Source organism: Prionailurus viverrinus, chromosome B2 (assembly GCF_022837055.1).
Source record: "Prionailurus viverrinus isolate Anna chromosome B2, UM_Priviv_1.0, whole genome shotgun sequence".
In the NCBI taxonomy this organism is placed as follows: Eukaryota; Metazoa; Chordata; class Mammalia; order Carnivora; family Felidae; genus Prionailurus; species Prionailurus viverrinus.
The window spans coordinates 135,672,910-135,699,910 of NC_062565.1; the positions used below are offsets into that span (position 1 = coordinate 135,672,910).

At 47.4% G+C, this 27,001-nt stretch overlaps 1 protein-coding gene across 3 annotated transcripts in view; it reads left to right on the top strand.

Annotated features, from left to right (window-relative positions):
• LOC125166138 (UL16-binding protein 1-like) overlaps positions 1-27,001 on the top strand; it is a 38,086-nt gene that overhangs the window by 2,407 nt on the left and 8,678 nt on the right. Inside the window, exon 2 of one of the 3 annotated variants that reach the window (XM_047859876.1) lies at positions 25,810-26,121. In XM_047859876.1, coding sequence (XP_047715832.1) covers positions 26,031-26,121 — 91 coding nt within the window. In that variant the 5' untranslated portion in view covers positions 25,810-26,030. The remainder of the gene's footprint in view (positions 1-25,809; positions 26,122-27,001) is intronic. The other 2 variants (XM_047859873.1, XM_047859874.1) reach the window with 2 other exon arrangements.

Here is a 27,001-nt window from a genome sequence, read left to right on the forward strand (position 1 = left end):
ACATGACTTCACTCACATGAGGTCTTTAAGAGACACAACAGATGAACAGAAGGGAAGGGAAACAAAAATAGTATAAAAACAGGGAGGGGGACAAAACAGAAGAGACTCCTAAATATGGAGAACAAACTGAGGGTGGGTGGAGGGGTAGTGGGAGGGGGGATGGGCTAAATGGGTCAGGGCACTAAGGAATCTACTCCTGAAATCATTGTTGTACTAGATGCTAACTTGAGTGTAAATTTAAAAATAAATAAATTAAAATTAAAAAAAGTAAAATAGCCAGCTATTTTATTAGCGAAACAAGTTTATTTAGGAAGGGCAGAGGAGGGGAGCTTGGGTGGCTCAGTGGACTAAGCCTCTGACTCTTGGTTTCAGCTCAGATCCTGATCTCACGGTTTCGTCTCCCTCTCTCTGCCCCTCCCCAACTCCTGCTATCTCTGTTCTCTCTCAAAGTAAATAAATAAACTTAACAACAACAAAAAAGGAATAGCAGGGAATTGCAATTTGGAACAAGCCACCTATGGCAACCCATAGGCAAGTCTGCAGGGAGAAAGGGAAGGTCGGCTTTTATTAGGGCTGAGTAGGAATCAGGGGAGGGTTATTTTGAACAGTTTCATTGGAGAAGAGCAAGCGTTTGAGGTTGTGGAGATTTCTCCTCGGCTGGTGGTACTCAGTGGGTTGTTGCTGGGGCAGGGGAAGATCTTCCTTCTTTTTCTTAAAAGCGGGAGATCAATTCCTGTGTGAAAGCGGCTGCCTTTGTAGAGACAAGCGTGATCTTCCTGCCCTCTGCTGGTTATGCAGCCTGCAAGGAATGATAGGTGCAGGACAGCGTTCCCTTCAGGGCTTCTGACTCCATTTTAAATGAGGATTTTTTCCTCTGTACTCCTTTTCACACCCAACACACTCTCCCAGTGTACACACTCACCCTTCCTCAGTCACAAATAAGTTAGTGTCAAAGCCACACGTGCACTCTCCTCTCTCCTGCCCCCTCCCATCATGCACACCTCTCTTTCTCTCTATCTTTCACTTACAGACACACACACACACACACACACACACACAGACACCTGACCAGTCCTCCACAAGGCACAGGGTCCCTTGGCAGCCTCAGAGTCCACACTAGGGCAGTTCTGCAATGAGGCTGGCTGGCTGCCAGGCACTCTGCCCAGGGCTGAGTCTGAAATCATTAGGTGTGTACCTAGAACATAGCTAGAGCAACATCTGCTCCTTTTGGATGTTGCAACCCTATTTCTTTTTTTTTTTTTTAATTTTTAAAAATGTTTTATTTACTTTTGAGGCAGAGAGAGACAGAGCAAGAGCAGGGGAGGGGCAGAGAGAGAGGGAGACACAGAATCCACAGAATCCAAAGTAGGCTCCAGGCTCCAAGCTGTCAGCACGGAGCCCAACGCGGAGCTCGAACCCACAAACTGTGAGATCGTGAGCTGAGGCGAAGTTGGACGGCCCACCAACTGAGCCACCCAGGCGCCCCTCCAACCCTATTTCTAAAGCTGTTGTCCAAACCACTCTCCTACTGCCAGTGTAGTCTTGACCTCACCCAGAGGTTAGGGAGAGCCACACCCTTCCCAGCTGCCTCCTCTCAGAGGACTGGACTCCAGCCACACCCCTCCAGCTCTACCCTTGGGAGTCTTTTCCTAATGAATGAACAGATCGTGGGGACCCACTTTGCAGCTGCCCCACCCAAGTCTGAGGACTGTTCACATCTTGTGATTCTCACCACCCACCATTGGCCCCTGCTGGATAGAGATGGGAGTCTGAATCAGACCAGAATTTTCATTGCTCCCTTGTACACCAAAATTCACAGAGTGCCCTGTTCAACCCACTGCCTAGCTCTAAATCAGAAAGGGCACCAAGCCTTGGGATAGACTAAAGACCCGCGAACTGTGTGGACTCTGTAACTTAGAGCATGTCTTACTCAAGTGATGGCTCTATGAAGTAGGAGATCTTAGTCAACTGTTCTCAACCCGATGGGGAAAGGGCTCAGCAGAGTGTGACAGGGGTGAGAATAACAGTCTGCCCGTGGTCAAGAGGCAGATACCACACCATGATTTTTTAATTATTTTTTTATATTAAATATAATTTATGGTCAAATTGGTTTCCCTACAACACCCAGTGCTCATCCCAACAGGTGCCCTCCTCGATGCTCATCCCCCACTTTCCCCTCCCCTCCACCCCCATCAACCCTCAGTTTGTTCTCAGTATTTAAGAGCCTCTTATGGTTTGCTTCCTTCCCTCTCTGTGACTTTCCCCCCCTTCCCCTCCCCCATGGTCTTCTGTTAAGTTTCTCAGGATCCACATAGGAGTGAAAACATATGGTATCTGTCTTTCTCTGCCTGACTTATTTCACTTAGCATAATACCCTCCACCTCTGTCCACGTTGCTACAAATGGCCAGATTTCATTCTTTCTCATTGCCAAGTAGTATTCCATTGTATATAGAAACCACATCTTCTTTATCCATCTGTCAGTTGATGGACATTTAGGCTGTTTCCATAATTTGGCTATTGTTGAAAGTGCTGCTATAAACATTGAGATACAATGTCCCTATACATCAGCACTCCTGTATCCCTTGGGTAACACACCATGATTTTTGAGAGGCAGAGAGAGAGAGACAGAGAGAGACAGAGACAGAGACAGAGCACAAGGGGCAGAGAAAGAGGGAGACACAGAATCTGAAGCAGGCTCCAGGCTCTGAGCTGTCAGCACAGAGCCTTATGTGGGGCTCAAACCCATGAACCGTGAGATCACAACCTGAACTGAAGTCGGATGCTTAATCAACTGAGCCATCCAGGTGCCCCCTACACCATGATTTAAAGGGGAGGACTTTAATATAAAAGTGACTGTGTAAGGAGATGACCTACGGTAACTCCAGGGCTGAGGAAGGACAGGCTTAGAAGCCCCTCTACTGCTCACTCCCTCACCCTTGCTTTTCCATGTGTTCATTTACTGGTCACTGCACCCACTGAGCCAGCCAGGCACCCTGAGGGCTTTTATGGAGGCTTTATTACATAGGTATGTAATAAATCATTGGCCATTGGTAATTAGCTCAATCCCCAGCCCTTCTTCCCTTCCAGGAGGGAAGGGGTGCGTGTGTGTGTGTGTGTGTGTGTGTGTGGATGAAAATTCTACCCATAATTCCTCTGACATCCATCCTCCAGTCTCCAAGGTCAGCTCATTAGCACAAACTCTTATTTGCTGCTAGGTTCCTCTTCTGAGTAACAAAAGGTACTCCTCTCACACCTACCACTCAGGAAGTTTACAAGCATTTTAGAAACTGTGCTGGAGGGGAGGGTGGGGCCTGGCTGGCTCAGTTGGTAGAGCATGTGACTCTTGATCTCAGGGTCAAGTTCAAGCCCCAAGTTGGAGGTAGACTTTGATTTAAAAAAATAGAGGGGCGCCTGGGTGGCTCAGTCGGTTGAGCGTCCGACTTCGGCTCAGGACACGATCTCACGATCTCGCGGTCCGTGGGTTCGAGCCCCGCGTCAGGCTCTTGGCTGATGGCTCAGAGCCTGGAGCCTGCTTCCGATTCTGGGTCTCCCTCTCTCTCTGCTCCTCCCCCGTTCATGCTCTGTCTCTCTCTCTGTCTCAAAAAATAAATAAACGTTAAAAAATTTTTTTAAAAAAAATAGATAAAAAGAAATAATAAAGACAATAGTCTTAAAAAAAAAAACCTTAAAAAAAAGAAACTCTATGCCACGACCTAGTGCTAAGACCGTGTATATATTTCTTATTATGTCATATCACAGGCTACCAAACCAAGATACCACAGACAGGGAGCTTCAACAACAATTTTTTTTCCCATAGTTTTTAATAATTCATAGTTCTGGAGGCTGGAAGTGTAAGATCAAGGTCCCGGCAGGGTTAGTTTCCTCTGAGGTCTCTCTCTTGGCTCACAGATGGACAACTTCGCCCACGTCTTCACATGGCGTTCCGTGCAACATATCTGGTGTACTTCCTCTCCTTGTAAGGACTGCACAGGCAGGTTGGATCAGGACTACACCCTAATGACCTCAGTTTAATGTAATTATGTTTCTAAAGGCCTTATCTCTAAATATAATCACATTATAAGACACTGGGGAGTTACGGCTTTAACATATGAATGTGAGGACACACAATTCTGGCCACAAATCAATAGCAATGACTTCCATTGTATAGAAAGGTAACCGTTACTACATAAAATACCTCACTAACTATATATATATGTATATATATATATATATATATATATGTAGATCCCTCATTTTCCTCTTAACTGAAACCAAAAACATGCCACCAATTCCACCTGACACGGAGGGAAGTCTAAGGGAAAGGGTGTCAGAGTAAAACTGTCAGGCCTCTAATCAATTGTCAGCAAATATATTACTTTTGCAAATTTTTCAACATGACCAAGTCAACACGTTGTAAAGCTCCTTCGAGGGCTATGGGAGGAACCAGAGCAAAGGAAGGTTCTGAAGCCGAAGCTTCATTAGCTTCTTAGCAAAGCCACCTGCACTGGAACACTCTTCGTTTGACAGCCAGACTGTACTCAATGTCAGTTTTTGCCGCCAAGCGTTGGTCCAACATTGCTGCTCTCTCATGATCCAGAGAGACCCGAAGGTCTGACCTTGCTGCTGTCACCGTCATACTGAATGACAGACTTTTTGTCCACTGAGCACTTCCTACCAAGGGTGTCCAGGTCCAGACTGAGATTTGACGGTGAGGTCAAGGCAGAGAGAGTGAGTATCTGTGAGAGAGAAAGGGAGCCGAGGCCCCGACGCTCACTCAGAAGGTCCTTCTGCAGAGGGAGGGGTCTCCACTCCAGCTCCTCAACCTTCTGCGTCCTTAGTCCCCACCTCTTGCCGCCTGAGCTTTAGCAAAGTGCCTGGATGCCACAGACCCCTCGGACACACAGACTGTCCCCCGGAGGATACGTCTGGCAAGTATTTTTAGTGACTTCTGCCAAGGTCTCAGGTAATAAAAGTACAAGGCAGTGTCTGCCCTCCTGGGACTTGAAATCTAGCCGAACAGACAGGACTTTGAACCGAAAAGACACCACAGGACACATGGCTAATTCAGGATGGTTCCTGGGCAACCAGGAAAGGCTTCTTGGAGGAGAAGGTGGGACTTGGCAGGTGAGGGAGAGCTGCTTACCTGAAACGTGGTGGGTGAGCGCCCACCCCCACCCCCTGCCCCAGGCAGTCTCTGGGGAATCACATGGCCCAGAGTCTTCCAGGCTTCCATCAGCAGTAGTATCCAAAAAAAAAGAAGACCTGCCCTGAGAGATGACAGTGGCGTCCTCCTGGAGCAGTTTTGGGAACAAAATCTGCAACCTACTCGGATGTGTCTACACACATTCACCCAAGGGCACTGTGCCGTCTTCACTTTGAGAAAACCGAAGGCTCTATTGAAATTGCAAAGTACGATGATACCAAAAGAGTATTTTGTAAGTGGTCACATGTTACTCATAAAAACAAAGATGTGACTTAAAGAAAACAAAATTCAGGGTGCCTCGGTGGCTCAGTCAGTTAAGTGTCTGACATAGGCTCAGGTCATGATCTCAGTCGGTGAGTTCGAGCCCCGCGTCGGGCTCTGTGCTGACAGCTCAGAGCCTGGAACCTGCTTCAGATTCTGTGTCTCCCTCTCTCTCTGCCCCTCACCTGTTTGCTTGCTTGCTCTTTCTCTCTCCCGCTCTCTCTCAAAAATAAATAAAACATTAAAAAAATTAAAAAAACCAAAACCCAAAAACAAAATTCACTCCGAATAAGCTCTCTGCCTCCTGTCCAGAGCAATGAAAACAAACACCTTCAAAACCCAAAAACTAAAACCAAAAACAGCTATTCCGGTGTGAGCAGAATTGCCGGAGGCTATGTGCTCTCCTTTTCCCAACTCCCACCAAGTTCCGGTTCCAAATGCAGCCACTTCCTCTCTCCACTTCCGGCAACTTCTCAAGCACCAACTTTATCTCTCCACCCCCCACCCACTTTCTCTCCCTGCCCTCCACCAGTTCCTCTCTATATCCCACCCACTTCCTCTCTTCATCCCCCCACTTTCTCTCTCTGCCCCCCCCCCCCAGCTCCTCTCCACCTCCCACCCACTTCCTCTTTCTATTCCCCACCCATTTCCTCTCCCTGCCCTCCACCAGCTCCTCTCTTCTTCTCACTCACTTCCTCTCCCTGGCCCCACCGGGCTTCACTTCTCACCCACTTCCTCTCCCCCCCCCCCAACTTCCTCTCTTCACCTCCCACCACTTCCTCTGCCTGCACCCCACAACTCCTCTCTCCCTCCTGCCCACTTCCTCTCCCCGCCCCCCACCAACTTCTCTTCACCTCCCACCCACTTCCTTCTGCCTCCCACAAACAACTCCTGAACTGCCACCATCTTCCCCTCTCCACCTTCCATTAACCTCTTACTTTCACCAACTTTGTCTCCTAACCGTCTACCAACTTCCTCTCCCCTCATCCTCCCTTCTTTGCCCTTGCCTTTCCCATCTCCCCCACCATCTTCCCATATTTCCTCACCTCCACTCTCCACTCTTATCTGTTCAAACCCTTTCCTCTTAAGTGATGAAGATTTGCCCTCCTCAAGTGCTCCTCGATGTTAATCAAACTAGCTGAAGACGGCCCCTGGTCAATCACAAAAGATGGCTTATAATACAGTCCAACAATCTTGTTGCATCCAAGACCTAAAGAAAATCTAAGCGGGACACCAGGGTGGCTCAGTGAGTTGAGTTGACCGCCTGACTTTTGATTTGGGCTCAGGGTAAGATCGCAGGGGTGTGGGATAGAGCCCTCTGTCGGGGAGCCTGATTGAGATTCTCTCCCCTCTCTCCCTCTCTCTCTGCCCCTCCCCACTGCTTTCTTTCTCTCTCTCAAAATAAATGCATAAATAAAATTAAAAAATAAAATCAATGAATAAATTTAAAAATAAATAAATAAAATTTAAAAATAAAATAAATTAATTAAAAATAAAATAAATTATAAACAAATAAATAATAAAATTTTAAAAAGAAAATCCAAGTATTACTGATGTGATGTGCAGTCCCGGAACAAACCGTCAGGAAAGAATTCTTGAGACTTTTTTTTCGGTGCAAAAGGCGTTTTTATTAAGGCATTGGACAGGATCCATGGGCAGAAAGAGCTGCTCTGGGATCGTGAGGGGTGACTGATTATATACTTTTTAGTTGGGGCGGGGGAGGGGCAGAGATAAAGGAAGTTTCCAAAGGGGTTTCATAATTTAAAGAAGACTAATAGGACCTTGGCGGTCTGGCTGATACTGAGCTTTCTGCCTCTAGCAAAGCATTAACAGTTAGGCAGTTGTCAGTTCCCCGAGGAATGTCTCCGCCGCCTGTCTCGAATATTTGTCAATGGGCTGCAGGCTGCAAGGACACTTAATGTGATCTACATTTCTTTTGCCTTTGTTCTTCTCATCAGTTAGGAGTAGCTGCTGTGCACCTGCCTGCTGCAAACTCCTCCAAGGGCATGAGGAGCAAGGTCAAAGAAATAGGTCTTTGATTATCAACCCTTTCATTATCAGCCTGCAGTCCCCTTCCCCCCACCCCGTTGAGGACTCAAGGTTGATGACTTCTGACACAACCCTGGGGAAGACCCCGGGAAGACGCCCGGCCCAGCTCCCTCCCCCTTCTCACTCCCTTCCTGGAGTGGCAGCGGCTAGTGGTCCCCGGTCCCCGGGGTGGGGATCTGTGGCCGTCCTGCCCCGCCCCGACCAGGCTGCACCTTCCGTCCTGGTCTCTTTGGAATCATAATGGCCCTGAGTCCTTATTGTCCTCAGTCCTTATTGTCCTTATTGTACAATCAGAATGTAAGTACAATCTCTCCAGGCCCAGGTACTTCCTCTAACCCTTCAGTCGTGCTTTTCCAATTTAGAGACCTCCGAGAACCGGGCTCTATACCCTATGAAACCGAAATACCTGGAAAGGAGGCTTCCAGTCTTCCTGATACTTTGGGGCTTAGCCTAAGGTCAAAGTTCAGGCCGTAATTCGTGGGCCTCTGAGAACAGAGCAATTTACTAGACAAACGGCTTCATTTCTAATTCTCATAGTATTGGATGAGTAAAAAGCTTCCAGGGGAAATGACAAGGAGCATTTCCTATGTGTGTATTGTGTACATTTCTGTGTCTCAGGAGGCTCGGGCTTTTTATAAAAACACTGACAAATCTGGGGCAGTTTGATTTCCTACAGGTTCATATATAATTAAGTAATTGCTGGTCTTTCCAAGTGGGACCAGTCCGCTGTGGTGAACTCGGGATGTCACACACAGAGGGACAGAGCCACAGCATGCATTGCAATATTTGCATGTCCTGTGGTACCAGCTTGGACATGTGGGTCGTGAAAGAGAAACATGGTTTGAAAATCATGGAGCTGAGCCTGGTCCGAGGGGAAATTATTTTATTTTATTTTATTAAAACATTTTTTTTAATGTTTATTTATTTTTCAGACAGACCAAGACAGGGCATGAGCAGGGAGGGGCAGAGAGAGAGAGAGGGAGACACAGCATTGGAAGCTCTGAGCTGTCAGCACAGAGCCTGACGTGGGGCTCGAACTCACGAACCGCCAGATCATGACCCGAGCTGAAGCTGGACGCTTAACCAAATGAGCTTGCCCCCTAAGCGGAAATTATTCTAATCATGAAATAATTCTCTTTGCACCTCTCCACACCTAAAGGGATGTGTATTAGTGTATTAGTCTTCTGTTGCCGTGCGACAGATTACCGCCAACTCATCTGCCTCAATGACAGTCATTAGCTCACGGATCTGTAGGTCAAAAGTCTGGTGTGATGTGGTGGGATTTTCTGCCCACGGTCTCACAAGGCTGTGATTAAGGTATTGGCCAGGTACCAAGGGATTCTTACAAAGAAAAGAGTTGAATAGGAGACGCGAGTTTGACGCTCCAAGAAACCAAATGTGTTGGCTTTCTTCACAGACCCATGTGAACATATTCATGGGCATCTGGAGTTAGAGAAGCTCCCAGTCCAGGTCAGCCCCCATCAGAAACTTCTACTGTGGAAAAACTGCAGTTCAGTAGGGACACGCAGCCTACTCACAGGGGTCTCTTTGTTCTTGTCCAGGCCAATAACGCAAGTGGGAGACACGTCACTGCAGGGGCCTGAAGGGTATCTTGGTGGAAGCATCCGGTGGCATCCAAAGGGGTTAGTTTTCTCACAGGCGTTCCCCTGTAAGAGCTTAGCGTAGCCAGATCTGGCTGCTGATTTGATGTGCACTTGACAAGTCTTTGCCCTTTGATTTCTTCACCTGTGTAGTGGGATCATAGGAAGGATGGACTCTTCTCATTGCAGAGGAAACTCAAAGTCAACACCACATCCAGACTTGGTCACAGACTCTCACACTTCCCTTCTGTTCTTCTCAGGGCCCATTCATCTTTCCTAAATATCATGTACCCACTCTCCCCTGCAAGACCTACATCCACGCCCCCCTTTCTCTATTTTTTTTTTTAATTTTTTTTTCAACGTTTATTCATTTTTGGGACAGAGAGAGACAGAGCATGAACGGGGGAGGGTCAGAGAGAGAGGGAGACACAGAATCGGAAACAGGCTCCAGGTTCTGAGCCATCAGCCCAGAGCCCGACGCGGGGCTCGAACCTACGGACCGCGAGATCGTGACCTGGCTGAAGTCAGACGCCCAACCGACTGCGCCACCCAGGCGCCCCTCTATTTTTTTTAAATAAAAAAAATTTTTTTAATGTTTATTTTTGAGAGACAGAGAGAGCATGAATGGGGGAGGGGCAGAGAGGGAGAGAGGGAGACACAGAATCCAAAGCAGGCTCCAGGCTCCAGGCTGTCAGCACAGAGCCTGATGCGGGGCTCGAACTCACGAATTGTGGGATCATGACCTGAGCCGAAGTCAGAGCTGATTGAGCCACCCAGACGCCACCCCCCTTTCCCTATTAAGATGGTATTTAAGGCAATTTTAAACTGCCTTGGGAGTTACTCTTTTTCCCTGGGCCTCTCCCATGTGTACACGAGGTATACATATTAATAAACTTATATTTCTTTTTCTCTTGTTAATCTGTCTTCTTACTGGGGTCTGGGCCAAGAACTTGGAAGGGTAGGGAGAAAACTATTTTTTTCTCTCCTATAATACTAATATTAAAAAAAAAATCATTCTTTTCCAAGCTGAGGGTTTATCTGGCTTATGCTGTGGTGGCAGGAGAATATGACCCTCGGGTCCTCGCCTACAGGTGCTCACTTGGTCACAGGCCCCAGGCCGTGCTCTGCGGTCCATTGCTATGGATGTGTCAAGGCTGTTCCCAGGCAGTGACTGAGCCTGATGGGATACTAAGGCAGGTCCTTCCTGGGGGACATGGGACTCCTCTCTTTTACTTTTATGTAAGGACTTTTTTACCTTTTTACTTTTACTTAAAGACTTCCCTGAGGCCTTGTGGTACTTTCCCTAGACTGGGTAGCTGTCAGGATACCGTCACCCAAACTCCCGCCCCTCTCTCCTTCACGTGGGGTCTGAACCGCAGCCTCCCCAGGGTGCTGCCTCTTTTCTCACAGGGGCTTCCCCCATCGAAATGCCTGCACATTAATCCCGTCTTGGCTTCTGCTTCTCAGAGGACCCAAGTCAGAAGGATTTGACGGCTGAAATTCTGTTTCATTATATCTCGTGTTCTGGTAACCGCTAACATTCCACATTTCCTCTAATACATCAAAAGCGAGAAGCTGTGTGACTTCGTGATTTGGGCCCTTCAAATTCTTTGGTCAATTCAGCTCGTTGAGTTTTTTTTTGTTGTTGTTGTTTTTTTCATTCTAGAGAAGTAGTTTGGGCAATGATGTAAAATAACACGTTTTGTTCCCTAAAATAGAAATTGCATCCAAATGTTATTCATTTGCCAAATCTTGAAAATATTTCACATCTTTAGGGCAATTCTGATTCTTTGTTTCAGTTGGCACAGTAATCCGGAAAGAGGTAGAACGCACCAGTTCTGATCTGAAAGGCGTAGGGAGGTAAAACTATCAATAAGCCGAGGTTGGAGCTTATTTTGTAAACACGTTCTTGAGTAAATTTCTCATTCCACACAGAGGATGGTCCTGAACTTCATGGTTCTCGACAGCATCGCAAAGTCTTTGAAGTGGATGCTGTTTGTCCCCAAGCAGCTGAAAACTCCTCATAATCTTTAAAAAAAAAAAAAAATTAACATTCATTTATTTTTGAGAGAATGAGAGAGACAGAGTGTGAGTGGGGGACGGGCAGAGAGAGAGGGGGAGACACGAATCTGAAGCAGGCTCCAGGCTCCGAGCTGTCAGCACAGAGCCCGACGCGGGGCTCGAACCCACGAACCGCGAGATCATGACCTGAGCCGAAGTCGGATGCTTAACCGACTGAGCCACCCCGCCACCCCGGTCTCCTCATTTTTTGTTCCCAGGCCTCCAGGCTCCCATGTGTCCTACATCCCACCTGAAGGTCCAGCCCAATCTTTAATGTAATGTAATAGGATACTTATTTTCAACACCAACTAAGAAGTAGTTTTGCAAATTCAAAAGTGAACCTCAAACTGATCAGGCCTCTGAATTGAACAGCTGGTTGATAGAAAACATTGTCAGCAGAACAATAGAAACAGGCAGGGGGATGCATTCAGCCAAGTCCAAACTATGAAAATTCTATAGGACAATCTTGTTCCTTCAAGACATTAAGTCCAAGGAGAAAGATAAGAAGGGGAGCATAAAAGTTAAACAAGGTTGTCCAGGTCTGGACTGCGTCATGAGTGGAGTCGTAGCAAAGAGAGTGAGCACGTGAGACAGAATCAGCTGGGGGCTGGATGGGGAGAAATGGTCCTTTTAACTCCCAGGTCTCCATGACAGCCCAAGGAAGGCTCTGAAGGGCTGGACTGTGAGAGGGAGGAAGCTCCCTTCTTTGTTCCCGCATCCTTAGCTCCTGAATCCTCGACCCGCTCTCCCCTCCAACTGTCTGGGGTTCAGGAATAGCGGCAAATTCTATAGACCATTGAGTGTGTGCACTGTTACCAGATGAATTCTTTTGACAAACGTTTTTGGGGAGCAGTACTGTGTGCAGAGCATGGGGCTAGGTGCAGGGCAAGTACAAGGTGGCTCCTGCCCGCCAGGGGCTTATGGTCCATCTGGCTGACAGCTTAGCAGAAAACAAACAGGCAAAACATCCTGGGAACGTGGTACATGAGTACTGGGCACGGCCAGGTCAGAGGCCTCCTGCGAAGAAGGCAGGACTTCACGACGTAACGGGTGAAGGGCGGGAAGATGACAAGCAGGGGCCCTGAATCAAACCTCTGTTTTCCAGAATGTCCAGAGAGTGTGGGGGAGCAGGGCGAGGAAGGATTCCCTTGTTGGGGTGATAAGAGTCCAAGGTAGAGAGTGGGCGGGGCTTTCCAGGAGCCGGGGAGGAACAGCTTCCCTGGCCACCTCCCTGTTAATCCATAAGCCCCACTAGAACACATGTGGAAGATAGACAGACAGACAGACCTGAACAAGGAAAGAGGCAAAGCCCGAAGCATCTGGGTCACAGGATTTACAAAAGGATGGAGTACTTGTCTGTCTTCCTGCGCCAAGACCGAAACTTTCCCTCCAGGACAGGACAGGACAGGACAGGACACAGCACAGCCGAAGCACGATATGTCCAATGTGAGAAAAGAAATCGTGCCTTCGAAGAAGCATCCACAGCAATGCCTGCAAGCCGAAGCAATAGCAAGAACGTCATCATCTAGGGGTCAGAGGGACTCAGTGTGCAAAGCCAGGTCTGAGGTTATCGCTCCCTGCTGGTTTACCAGGTCCTGCTTCTCTCTTGGGGGGGAGGTGGGACCCCCAGCAGCAGGAGAAGCAGGAGGCAAAGAGGGGACTCTGGGCTTGGGACTAACCTAGTCATGTTTTAGATTTGCACCGCTTGTTTGGACTTACCTGGTGTCACCAGGGACAGGGAACTTAAGGTTCCAGATGGGAGAGGCACCCCCCCGCCCCAGAGTGGTCACATGTAGGGTGTTGAAATGTTTCTGGGCAGTTTGGTCCTCCAGGATTGTATTTTTTCTGTTGGCCTGCAGGATGCAAGGGCCTTTAGCCTTTCTCTCCAGAGTTCTTAATTGCTAAGAAAGTACATGCTCACTGAGTAGTCAACTGGAACACAAAGAAAGTTCATCCCTGCTCACCCACTGTTCTCTTCGACTCTCACTCTCCAAGTGTCTTTTCCCAGTTCGACACAGATCCTAGCAAACTGTGTTTTCAGTGTATTTGCCAAGAGAGCTGTCCTGCTGTTCGGCACTTTGGTTCACTTAGTGAATCATGGACATCCTTCCCTGTCCCACACATGTCTACTTCGTCTTTTTTAACAGTTGCATAGAATTTCCTATGGTCTGCACTTAACACTTTGAAAATAATTTCTTTTTTTTTTTTTTAATTTTTTTTTCAATGTTTATTTATTTTTGGGACAGAGAGAGACAGAGCATGAACGGGGGAGGGGCAGAGAGAGAGGGAGACACAGAATCGGAAACAGGCTCCAGGCTCTGAGCCATCAGCCCAGAGCCTGACGCGGGGCTCGAACTCACGGACCGCGAGATCGTGACCTGGCTGAAGTCGGACGCTCAACCGACTGCGCCACCCAGGCGCCCCGAAAATAATTTCTTAAAGAGACTGATTCTCTTTCTACCTGGTTTTGTCAATCTAATTAATTGGAAGAAACCCTAGTGTGCAATGAAGCCATTCTATGTAATGAATAAACTGCCCACCTACGCATTTAAAACAGGTTCTGGCTATGCATCCTCGATGGGAGCTTTGAGGAAGTGCTCACTGAGGCAGTTCCTATGATCCATGGTTCAGGAGGAGCCATAGTTGACACAGAGATCCTGGGGTCACACTGTGTGAGGAGATTAGATGGTCAGTAAGGGCAGCCGCTGTCTCCCTGCCTGCCCAGTTCCCAGCCCTGCCACCGTTCCTAGTAGATATTTATTGAATACACGCATGTTCGGTAAATGTCCCTTTTCTAGAATTAATGAAAAGGGTGCCAGTCCTGGGTCATCAGTAGATGCTAAAACCATGGGCAGAAAGCTTGTTGGGGAACAAGATATTCACATAGAGACTAAATGTCAACCCACATTTTTTCATCATGCAAATGCCATACAAATAAACTCATCCATTAACATCATCATCATCGTCGTCATTTGCTAGTCTTTGTTGACATTCTGGAGATTGGCTTGGGACTAACTCACTTGATTTCCTTTTATCTTGGCTGAAGAAAATTTTTACCTCCTTATGTGCGGTCGCCATGTTGTGTATTTTTTGTTTAAAGATTTACTTATTTGAGTAATCTCTGTACCCACACAGGGCTCAAACTCACCACCCTAGGATCAAGAGTTGCATGTTCTTCCGACTGAGTCAGCCAGGAGTTCCACTCTTGTGTGTATTTTAAGTTCTCAGTTCAGTCATGACCATGGCCAAAATGGCCTTAATGTTCTAGTTCCCAGCTAGACTAATCTTAACATTAGCTCCTAACATCCCTTTTCTTAGAATACTTTTTTAAAGAAACTTGTAAGTTCTTTCTATTTACAGCCCACGGATGGTCATTCTCAGGGCCCTGGGAGCGATCTCTTTGAAATGTAAACATCAAAGGAGATGGGAAGGCTTCAACTACAGAAGTATTTCTCATAGTTTTGGAGGTTGGAAGTCCATGATCAAGGTGCTGGCAAGTTTGGTCCTCCTGAGACCTCTCTCCTGGCCTCCCTCATGGCTGCCTTCTTGCTGTGTCCTCACAGGGCCCTTTCTCTGTGGGCACCCACTTCTGATTTCCCTTACCTTTCATATAAGACACCAGACCTATTGGATTGGGGCCCCACTCTTAAGACCTCATTCATTCTTAAGTACCTCCTTAAAGGCCCTGTCTCCAAATACCCTTACCCTGGGGGTTAGGGCTTCAACCTATGACTTTGTCATAGACTCTGTCCATTACAGAAACTGACTTTGATGGGAGCTAATTAACAAACAGATGGTCTAATTACAGACAAAAACATTTGCAAGCTCAGGAAATAACACATCCTGTTGATCAACCTCCAATACTTTCCACCACCTCTCCTACCTCTTAAAATGCCCCGTCCTTTGTTTCAGTGGAGTGGAGTTCAGGCTGAGTTCTGGCCTCCCTCCTCTATTACAGTAGCCTTCAATGAAGTCTTCCTTGCCCGTTCAATGCTGTCTAGTGCAATTTTTGCTTTGATGATGGGTATGTATAGATGTACATGGGTTATCTCTCCTGTTAACATCCATGATAAGTTTCTACATTTCAAAACCATGTCGTCCTTCTGAAAGCTATCATGTTTGTTGCGCATGACTGTGCTTTTATTTAGCAGAAATAACCTTGTTCCTTCAGAGCTCTAAGGGAATTGTATTATGTCGATGCCAGAGTAATTTTAGTAGTATACTGTGTGTGCTTCCCCCCCAATGTTTATAAGATAATTTTTTATTAATGTTTATTCATTTTTGAGAGACAGAGACAGAGCATGAACGGGGGAGGGTCAGAGAGAGGGGGACACAGAATCTGAAACAGGCTCCAGGCACAGAGCCCAATGGGGGGCTCAAACTCACAAACTGAGATCGTGACCTGAGCTGAAGTCGGATGCTCAACTGACTGAGCCACCCAGGTGCCCCAAGACAATTTTTAAACGTACAGAAAAATTGATAGAATTTTATAGTGAACCCCAATATACTGACCCCCTAAGATTCTACAGTTAACCATTCACTAAACATGCTTTATCACATATTATCTGCCTGCCCATTCTTCCCTTCTTTCATCAATGTACCCTATTTCTGATGCATTTCAGAGTGGCAGATATTACAAAATTTGCCCTGAATGTTTCAGCATGCATCTCAGTAACTAAAATTCTCGTCTGCCTTTGAATCTGCACTCAGTTTCCCCATGACATCTTGAACTTCTGAAGAGCAGGGTCTGTCTCTGTCATCCTCATGAAAAATCTTCACTTCCTAGATCATTTTCTAACATGTAGGTATTAATATTTATCCAATGAATGTTGCCGAATTTCCTTTAACGGAATGTATAAAGTCTTTAGTGTTAGCGTTTAAACATTAAGGTTTAAAATTCAATTACCCGTAATAGAAGTGAAGACATACTGGTTTCTATTCTCGCTAAGAGAATAAATGGCCACTAAGTTTCTCACTAAATGGCCACTATTGGAGCCACACCCCTTCCCCCAACATAAGTGCTATAGGAGGGAGAGCTCTGGTCTGATTAAGGGGATCAGGAATCAAAATAGACTTTCATTGCTCTCCCATTTTTATTAGCGTTAGTCCTGTTCAGAACTGTCATCTCCAAAATGTTTTCAGGGTAAGGTATATTGACCAGGTTCCCCTCTCGGTTTTGGAGAACTGTAGGAATTGTGGCTCTGGAACTCAGCCAGAACATAGCAACCAAGTGTGCAAAAATCACAGGAGGGAATTACATGTTGTGTAGGGTTGGATTTGGGCATGAGACAATAGTGAGGGATGGTTAAGAACGGAGTTTATTTCACTTTCACATAGGAGTGTGGAGGTTGCCCTGGGCTCTGATTATTCATCATGGAGTCGAGGATCTAAGACTCCTTTTGTCTTGTCCCATTAGCCTCAGTTTGTTGTTCTTTTTAATTAGTAGTTAATTAGGAGAGAGAGAGAGAGAGAGTGTGAGCAGGGGAGGGGCAGAGAGAGAGGAAGACAGAGAATCCCAAGCAGGCTTTGCCTGGTCAGCACACAGAGCCCAATGCAGGGCTTGATCCCGTGAACCACGGGAGCATGAGCTGAGGCAAAGTCACGAGTTGGATGCTTCACTGACTATCCACCCAGGCGCCCCTCACCTTGCTTTTCATGCCACATTCCCAGATGGCTACCTGAGCTTGAGACATCTTGTCTATATTCTAGGCAGCCAGAAGGAGAGAAAGGAAGGGGGAAAGGACTTACATCAGATGTCTTTTGGGAGGATTTCTCACAATACTTTGTTTTAGGTCTTTGATGAGAGCCTGGTTACATGACTATACCTATGTACAGGGAATCTTGGGGAAACAAGGTGTGAATCACGCAGGGTCCAGAGTCTAGCCATAAACCTGAGTTGTTAGAACCAAGAAAGAGTGGAAGCCAGATAATGGGTGGATACCAGTGCCTTACTTTTTCTTTCTTTCTTCGAGAGCTAAGATCTAGGCACCTGTTTATTTCAGGCCCAGAGCAGAGAGTAGCAGGGGACTAGAAGTCAAATATCTTTGAGAACAAAGTTAGGGAAACAATGAGTCCAATCTTAGTTTCCTGCACGGGAGGAATTGTAGAGTTATAGAGGTTAGATCTTCAAATGGCTTGGAGGGTCGAGGGAGAAGGCTGCTTCTTAGCCCTGAGAAGTATATTTGGAGTGCGCCATTTTGGGGTGCTGGGTTCTTCTGCCCGCGACGGATAAAATGCCATACACCTGTAGCTTCCTTAGTGCTTTTGAGGCAGGGTAAGAACTCCTTTGGTTTTTGTTTTTTTTTTTTTAAAGTTTATTTTATTTTTGGGACAGAGAGAGACAGAGCATGAACGGGGGAGGGGCAGAGAGAGAGGGAGACACAGAATCGGAAACAGGCTCCAGGCTCCGAGCCATCAGCCCAGAGCCTGACGCGGGGCTCGAACTCCCGGACCGCGAGATCGTGACCTGGCTGAAGTCGGACGCTTAACCGACTGCGCCACCCAGGCGCCCCAGAACTCCTTTGGTTTTTAGAGAGCTGGAGGCAGACTTGTTCTGAGGACCAAATTCTGAGGACCAACACCGGGACCAAAAGGAATCAGGGAAACTTACGATGAGCAGGTTATCATCAATCGTTAATATCAACAGTTAACTACAACACAGTCATCATAATAAAATAGTAATTAATGCTGGAATATTGCCTTCAAGTTTCCTGAGCTTTTCCAATTTGATCTTCACAGTGTTTCTGTGTAGACACGATCCCCTCTTGCTGGCTTCTACGATTATGGAAGGGACATTGTGTAGAACGAGGCCAGGCTTCCGTCCTCCGCAGAGGAAGGGGAAGGTAAGCCAATGGAGGACGGTGCATCAGCGCATTTGCTCCGTAGCCAGGCCTTCGAGTGCAGCCTGCTCGCTGGCTCTCACACTGGTGTGCACCTTTGTACGGACTCCTGCCCGTCCCTTTGTCTAGATGATCTTTTTCTATCTGAACAAGGGGTCAAATTGCTTCGGGGCCCAGATAATGTCATCTTCCATCAAGTCTTCCCAGCCATTTCTGATGGAATTCGTTTCCTCTCTCCTATGTTCTAAAAGTTCGGGCTGCTGCCCGAATACCAGAATACCATTCTGTGTTCTAGGCAGGTATACATCTATATGGCTCTCACACCGGGTTGATTAGTTCTCTTCGGAAAGGGCACATGCTTGTTTGCCTTGACTTTCTAGGAGAAGAGTGACACATCCGAGATGTTCAGTGAATGTGTGAGGAACTAGTGTATTGAATTATTTGGGAGGTAGTGGGTGCTGAGGGTAGCATCTGAGGGTAGCATGCTGTGAGGGATTCGACAAACGCATTCACTGTATGTCTTTCAGGTCTACAGTCCATGGCCCTAACCACCTCTCCCTTCTCCTGAGTCCCCCACCCCCATCCCCTCCACCCCACCATCCTTCCTTACTGAGTGTCCTCTTGATCTATAACTAACAAGCTATGTAAGAGTTCCTGCTCTTTCCTCAGAATCCTCATGTCTTGGGCAACCTTGGGTCTGAGTGGGAGAGAAGAGTCTTGGTCCTCTACTTTTCCTTGGAGCCTTTACTCGCAGCTTCCTCAGATGCCGTGAGGCTCCTCTGACGGTGTCCTCAAAGTTCTGCAGGCTTTCCCTGACTCGTATCTCAGTGTCCTCCCAGCTTCCACCTGTTGCCCACTTCCAAAGCCACCTGCATGTTTTGTCACACTTCCAGGTACACAAATCTGTTATAATCGCCTGTTGTGACTTAACAGACTTTCCTCAAATTTAGTGGCTTAGAATTCCAATAATGATGTATTATCTTACATAGTTTCTGTGGGTCAAGAATTCAGGAACACGATAGCTATCAGGTTCTGGCTCAGGGTCCCCCATGAGGCTGCAGTCCAAATGCTAACTGGAGTTGCAATGATCAGAGGGTTTGACTGGGGCGGTAGCATCTGCTTCCAAGCTGGATCACTCCTATGACTGTTGGCAGGAGGTCTCGGCTTCTCATCACAAGGAATTCTCCATAGAACTACTTGAGTGTCCTTAAGACATGAGAGCTGGCTTTCCCTAGAGTGAGAGAACCAAACGAGAATGGTGGACACTTCAATGTCTTCTGTGATCTGGACTTGGAAGTCATGTTTTAGTATTTCCATCATATCCTGAAAGTTGCAATGTCATCCCTGTTGAGCGTGAGAGGAGCTTACGTGGGAGGATGGATGCCAGGAGGCATTTTGTGGGCCAGCCTCCACCATTCCTTTACTGGGATCATCCTTGTCTTTGTGGGTCTGGCCCTGTGGTCAGAGGGGGGCAAGACACAGCAGGAGCAGGACTCAGAATCCAGAAGGAATGCCTAAAACAGGAGTCATTTGGAGTGGGATTGGGATTGAGGAAAATATAAGGAAATTTTTTTTCCATGTACCCTGAACTAGTAGGATCACATAGGTGATCAATAGAGAATGCCTTAGTCACTCTAAGAGCTGGCAATTACCAGGACCCCCCAGTGGGATGAGAGACAACTCCCCGTGGTCAGGAGAGAAAGAGGAGATGAAGCAATGGCTTCCAGTTGTTTCAATTATTATTGACATGACTTGAGGTCTGTTCTTCCCATCATCCTCAGGTCTTCAGTCGAGAAACAGTGTTTGTTGAAGGGCCTAGGGAAACTCTGCTTGGGGTTGGGCTCTTTCCAGTCTCTGCACACCCGAGACCTTCTCCCATCTTCAGAGTTAGAGAATACCACAATTCAATCTCCTCAGAATTCCTGAGCTTCTCCTCACAACAACCAATGTATCTGGCCCTGTATTTTGTTCCAAAACAAAACACCCCGAACAAATATATTTCCTTTGTATTTTTTTATTTTTAATTTTTTAAATTAAAAAAAAATTTTTAATATGAAATTTATTGCCAAATTAGTTTCCATACAAAACCCAGTGCTCATCCCAACAGGTGCCCTCCTCAATACCCATCACTCACCCTCTCCTCCCTCCCCCTCCCCATCAACCCTCAGTTTGTTCTCAGTTTTTTAAGAGTCTCTTATGCTTTGGCTCTCTCCCTCTCTAACCTCTTTTTTTTTTTCTTCCCCTCCCCCATAGACTTCTGTTAAGTTTCTCAGGATCCACATAAGAGTGAAAACATATGGTATCTGTCTTTCTCTGTATGACTTATTTCACTTAACATAACACTCTCCAATTCCATCCATGTTGCTACAAAGGGCCATATTTCATTCTTTCTCATTGCCACGTAGTACTCCATTGTGTATATAAACCACAATTTCTTTATCCATTCGTCAGTTGATGGACATTTAGGCTCTTTCCATAATTTGGCTATTGTTGAGAGTGCTGCTATAAACATTGGGGTACAAGTGCCCCTATGCATCAGCACTCCTGTATCCCTTGGGTAAATTCCTAGCAGTGCTATTGCTGGGTCATAGGGTAGGTCTATTTTTAATTTTCTGAGGAACCTCCACACTGTTTTCCAGAGTGGCTGCACCAGTTTGCATTCCCACCAACAGTGCAAGAGGGTTCCCGTTTCTCCACATCCTCGCCAGCATCTATAGTCTCCTGTTTGTTCATTTTAGCTACTCTGGTGTGAGGTGATATCTGAGTGTGGTTTTGATTTGTATTTCCCTGATGAGGAGCGATGTTGAGCATCTTTTCATGTGCCTGTTGGCCATCTGGATGTCTTCTTTAGAGAAGGGTCTATTCATGTTTTCTGTCCATTTCTTCACTGGATTATTTGTTTTTCGGGTGTGGAGTTTGATGAGCTCTTTATAGATTTTGGATATTAGCCCTTTGTCTGATATGTCATTTGCAAATATCTTTTCCCATTCCGTTGGTTGCCTTTTAGTTTTGTTGATTGTTTCCTTTGCTGTGCAGAAGCTTTTTATCTTCATGAGGTCCCAATAGTTCATTTTTGCTTTTAATTCCCTTGCCTTTGGGGATGTGTCAAGTAAGAAATTGCTGCGGCTGAGGTCAGAGAGGTTTTTTCCCGTTTTCTCCTCTAGGGTTTTGATGGTTTCCTGTCTCACATTCAGGTCCTTCATTTTGAGTTTGTTTTTGTGAATGGTGTAGAAAGTGGTCTAGTTTCATCCTTCTGCATGTTGTGTCCAGTTCTCCCAGCACCATTTGTTAAAGAGACTGTCTTTTATCCATTGGATATTCTTTCCTGCTTTGTCAAAGATTAGTTGGCCATACTTTTGTGGGTCTAGTTCTGGGGTTTCTATTTTATTCCATTGGTCTATGTGTCTGTTTTTGTGCCATACATTTCCTTTGTATTAGGAGGATGTCCTTTGTTCTCAAAAACCTAAAGGAACTGATATATCTGCTGAGGGAGACAGACAGTACAACTTGTGAAACTACTCTGGTCAAAGACTTTAAGATACAAAGGAAGGCATGCTTGATTCTCTCCAAGAGGGTAGTGAAGACTTCATGCGAGGTGCATCCTGGGGAGAAATAACATTTAGCTAGGTGGGAAAATGGGGAAAGTGATTTCTGGAGATAGAGATGATCACATATTAAAGAGCTTAGGGGCATCCATGATCTGAGAATCCTGAATAAGATCAGGATACCTGGATCTTGAGTTATTGTGGAAGAAGATCTTACAGAGAAGAAAGGTATGAGGAGGATAGGTGGGAGATGTCTGGAATCATAGATGCTGTACAGAGAAAAATCCACAAATCATCCCAACAATAATCCATCTATCCATCTATCTATCCATCCATCCATCCATCTATTTTTGCATTTCCTAACATATATTTTCTCTCCTTACACCCCAACACAGCACAAAAGAGGTAGTTATTATTAGTTTTTAGTGGGGTGCAGAATAAGAAAATACCCTGGGACAGACCCAACGTTGTGTACAAGCTGCTTGCTCATAAGGCTTACATTCCAAGGGATTTCATGGTGCCTGAAGTATCAATGGCAGATAAGGATGACTTTTTTTCCCCCCATTTTTCACATTGGAGCAGGTTTCCTTTAGATTAACAGTTTTTAAGTGATTTTTTTTTTTTTTAAATTTTGATATAATAGGGGCACCTCAGTGGCTCTGTTGGTTAGGCAACCGACTTCGGCTCAGGTCATGATCTCACAGTTTGTGGGTTCGAGGCCCGCGTCGGGCTCTGTGCTGACAGCTCAGAGCCTGGAGCCTGCTTCAGGTTCTGTGTCTCCCCCTCTCTCTACCCCTCCCCTGCTCACACTCTGTGTCTGTCTCTCAATAATAAATAAACATCAAAAAAATTAAAAAAAATAAAATGTTGATATAACTATAAATTATGTGTATAAATTCATACAGTTATTGGAAATAATATAGAGGAGTCCCAGGTATTCTTTTTCTAGTTTCTCCCAAAGGTAACAGATTACAAACACTATGGTGGAGTGTCACGGCCAGGATATTGGCCCTGATACAATGCACATCTTATTCCAATTAAGGATGATATTTGGAGCCTTTGGCAGCCTCTATAGGTAGGTCACAGTGTAGGCCTTTAGGATTTGGAGCAGGACCCTGCCCTCACCTACAGATAACTGCCCTCCTTTTGAAAAACAAATCTTGGCCTGTGCTGGGCCTTAATGGGGGCTTGAATCACCATGTGACCTGAACTGCCCATTATCAGTTTGGTGTTTTCTGACCCAACAAGCCATAAAGTTGGGCACACGCAGCAGCTTTCCATCATCAAATGGAAGTGGGACGTGCATGATCTGGCCTGATCAGGCCCTGAAGGCACAAGGAAGTTATGTGAAGAAGTTGCCTGAAAGCCCACGGTCCCCACTCCTGCCACACTGCCTTCTCTCTCCCAGCCTGCACCGAACGTCTCATGGAAAGTTCCCTACTGTCAGTGGACAGAGGAAGAGAAGACGTGGGCCTGGTTTTCAGACGGTTATGTAAGATATGCAGGTGCCCCCTGAAAGTCACAGCTTCAGCATCACAGCCCTTCTCTGGAATATTCCTGAAGGACAATGGGTAAAGGAAATTTTCTCAGTGGGCAGAACTTGAGGCAGTATACCAGGTTGTACACTTTGCTGGGAAGGAGAAATGAAAAGATATGCAATTATATACCAATTTTTGGGCTGTGGCCAATGGTTTGGCTGGATGGCCAGGGATCAGAAAATCCAACTGGAAACTTGGTGACAAAGAGATTTGGGGGAGAGGTATGTGGAGAGAATTCTCTGAAAACACAAGGGTATTTGGGTGCCATGTGAATGCTCACCAAAGGGTGACCTCAGAACAGGAGGATTTTATTTTTATTTTATTATTTTTAATATCATTTACTGTCAAATTGGCTAACATACAGTGTGTGTAAAGTGTGTTCTTGGGCCAAAGCATAAGAGACTCTTAAAAACTGAGAACAAACTGAGGGTTGATGGGGGGGTGGGAGGGAGGGTAGGGTAGGTGATGGGTATTGAAGAGGGCACCTTTTGGGATGAGCACTGGGTGTTGTATGGAAACCAATTTGACAATAAATTTCATATATTGAAAAAAAAAAGTGTGCTCTTGGTTCTTGGGGTAGACTCCCGTGGTTCATTGCTTACACACAACACCCAGTGCTCATCCCAAAGGACAGGAGGATTTTAATCAAATGGCTGGGATGACCCATTCTGTGAATATCAGTCAGCCTGTCTCCCCAGGCACCCCGCATTGCCCAGCGGGCTCATGAACAAAGCAGCTATGGTGGCAGGAATGGATGTTATGTGCTGGGCATTCCCCAGGGCTGACCTGGCTGTGCCCACTGCTGAGTGCCCAATCTGCCAGCAGCAGAGACTAACACTGAGCCGTGACATGGCTCCCTTCCTCAGGGTGATGAGCCAGCTGGCATGTGGATCCCACTGGAACACTTCCATCATGGAAAGGTGCAGCATTCTCGTTTTTGAAATAGATACTTACACCGTGGATATCGATTTGCCTTCTTTGCATGGAGTGCTTTTGCCAAAACTGCCGTCCATGGCCTTGTATACTTCCTTATCCACTCTCACTGTGTTCCATGCGCTGTTGCTTCTGATCAAGGAACTCACTTCACAGGAGACAAAATGTGGCAATGGGCCCACGCTCCTGGAATCCACTGGTCTTACCATGTTCTCCATTCCGAAGCAGCCGGCTTGGCAGGATGGTAGAATGGCCTTTTAAAAACTGAGTTACAGGGGCGCCTGGGTGGCACAGTCGGTTAAGCGTCCGACTTCAACCAGGTCATGATCTCGCGGTCCGTGAGTTCGAGCCCCGCGTCAGGCTCTGGGCTGATGGCTCAGAGCCTGGAGCCTGTTTCCGATTCTGTGTCTCCCTCTCTCTCTCTGCCCCTCCCCCGTTCATGCTCTGTCTCTCTCTGTCCCCAAAAAAATAAATAAACGTTGAAAAAAAAATTAAAAATATATATATATATAAAAAAAAGAAAAATAAAGAAAAAAAAAAAACTGAGTTACAGTGCCAGCTAGGTGGCAATCCCTTGTGGGGCTGGGGCGAGGTCCTCCCGAAGGCTGTGTATGCTGTGATCCCACTCCTCTCCCTGGGCTTAAACCCTGGACCCTCTCCTCTTAGCTCCTGGATGGAGTTCTCTTACCAGTGGTGCCTCACATGGAGCCACCATGCTGCTCCCACCAAATGGGAGTAATGCCCCTGACAGGTGCGCCTACCCCTCTCTTCCCCCAAGGAATCTGTGCTGAGTCAGGCTGGCTTTTCTAAAACTCTTTAGCATCGGGGTGTTTGGGTGGCTCTGCCGGTTAAGCATCCGACTCTTGGTTTCTCCTCAGGTCAGGATCTCACAGTTTGTGAGATACAGTCCCGCGTCGGGGTCCTCTTCCCTGACAGTGTGCAGCCTGCTTGGGATTCTCTCTCCCTCTCTCTCTGCCCCTCACCTGCTCTCTCTCTCTCAAAATAAATAAACTTAAAAACAAGCAAAACACAGATGCTAATACAGCACATGCAATTAACAAAGCAAAAACCAACAAAAAAACCAACAAAAAACCCAACCCTCTAGCATCAAGAGGTCTTAAGACTTAGCTTCCCACCCTGCACTCCCATCCTTGTCCTCTCGCTCCCATCTCCTGGAAGTACTTCTTTTTCTGTTTTTAACGGTTAGTTAATTATTCTTGAGAGAGAGAGAGAGAGAACACGAGCCCCAGAGCAGGGGAGGGGCAGAGAGTGTGCGAGACAGAGAACCCCAAGCCAGCTCCAAACAGACACTTCCACACTGAAGCAGGAAACTGACAGCGCAGAGCTCGGGTTGGGGCTGGGGGGGGGGGGGGGGGGGCGGGTGCGAGAACTCAGGAATCGTGAGATCATGACCTGAGCCAGAAATCATGACAGAGATCAGGACCTGAGCTACCCAGGCGCCCTGGCTGGCAGTACTTTTCGACCAAGTTCCCTTTTCTCCATCTTCTTTTTTTTTTTCTCCATCTTCTTTTTAAAAAAAATTTTTTTTATGTTTTATTTATTTTTGAGACAGAGAGACAGAGCATGAGCAGGGGAGGGGCGGGGCAGAGAAAGGGGAGGGGCAGAGAGAGAGGGAGACACAGAATCCGAAGCAGGCTCCAGCCTCTGAGCTGTCTGCACGGAGCCCCGCGTCGGGCTCCAACTCCCTGAGCCAAAGTCGGACGCTCAACCGACTGAGCCACCCAGGCGCCCCCCCTTTTCTCCGTCTTCTGGTCCAGAGACGCCAGGGCAGAAGAGGCGGAGGAAGGCTGCTAAGCAGGTGACTGGCTCCGCCCACAGGAACCTCTACTCCTCGCACACCCACATTACGGCAAGCTGCACTCGTCCCACCCTCAGGGCACGTAGGAAGTCGGGACTTCTTAAACGCCGGTTCCCTCCAGCTGGTAGAGGACTCCCATCCGCCCTGCTGTGCTTTCACGCCGCCCCGCCGCTGCCGACCATGGCTCGGCCTGGGGGCACCACCCTCCGGCTTTGTCTCCTGCTCCGGTTTCTGCTAACAGATTCAGCGCCTCGCGGCTGTGAGTTCAGAGGTAGAACCTGGGCGGGGGGCAGTGCGGCGGTCGGGAGGAGCATTAAGACTTGGAAGGAGTTGCGGGGTGCCCCGAGGGGTTCTGGAGCCTTCTCGCCGGGTGGCGTTCCGTCCTCCTCCTCAATTATTCCCCGGCCGGCTTGTTCCGCGTCCGCGGCGTCTGCGGGTCGTGGGTTCCGGGACCCGGAGAGGTAACTGTAAATGGGCAGTTTCCTCCGAAAGCGCGGCTGCGGCCGGGTGGACCCGGTGGTGGCGGGGCAGCAGAGCCGGAGCAGGGGGAGGGAAAGACGGCCTCCTCGCGGAGCCTAAGCCGGAGTCTCAGCCCCTGAGCCCCGGGCTTTGGGCAGGACGGAGGGCGATCCCTCAGCGAAGGAACTGCCAGATAAACCTGCCCCGCGACGCGGCTCACACAACTCTGCCCGCACGAGTCTCTATTCCCGTTACCGGAGCACTTGGACTTCTCAGTTCACCGCCCCCCCCCCCCCCCCCCGCGTCCGGCTCCAGAAGCTCTTCCACCAGCCACGTCCCAGCACCTCCCAGCTCAGAGAGGGCAGGTCTGATATCCTATGGCCAGAGACCTCCTGGCTACCAGACCCCTGGACCTCACCGGCAGCCTCTTACTCCGTGTGACTTTCCCTGCTGCAAGTGGCATTGCCTGGCTCCAACACAGTAAAGGTCTCTTCCCGATATTCCAATGGGGATGTCACAAAGTGCACAGAGCACCTTTTCCTAACACAACCTCTATGTCACAGCTTCTACAGGGTCCTATGACCGAGGAAGCAGGTTCAGCCACACTCATTCATCCAGGGATTGTTATGGCCGCTTCCCCGCTACAAGAGCACTGTCGGTTACTTACAGCAGAGACCTGGGAAATATTTAAG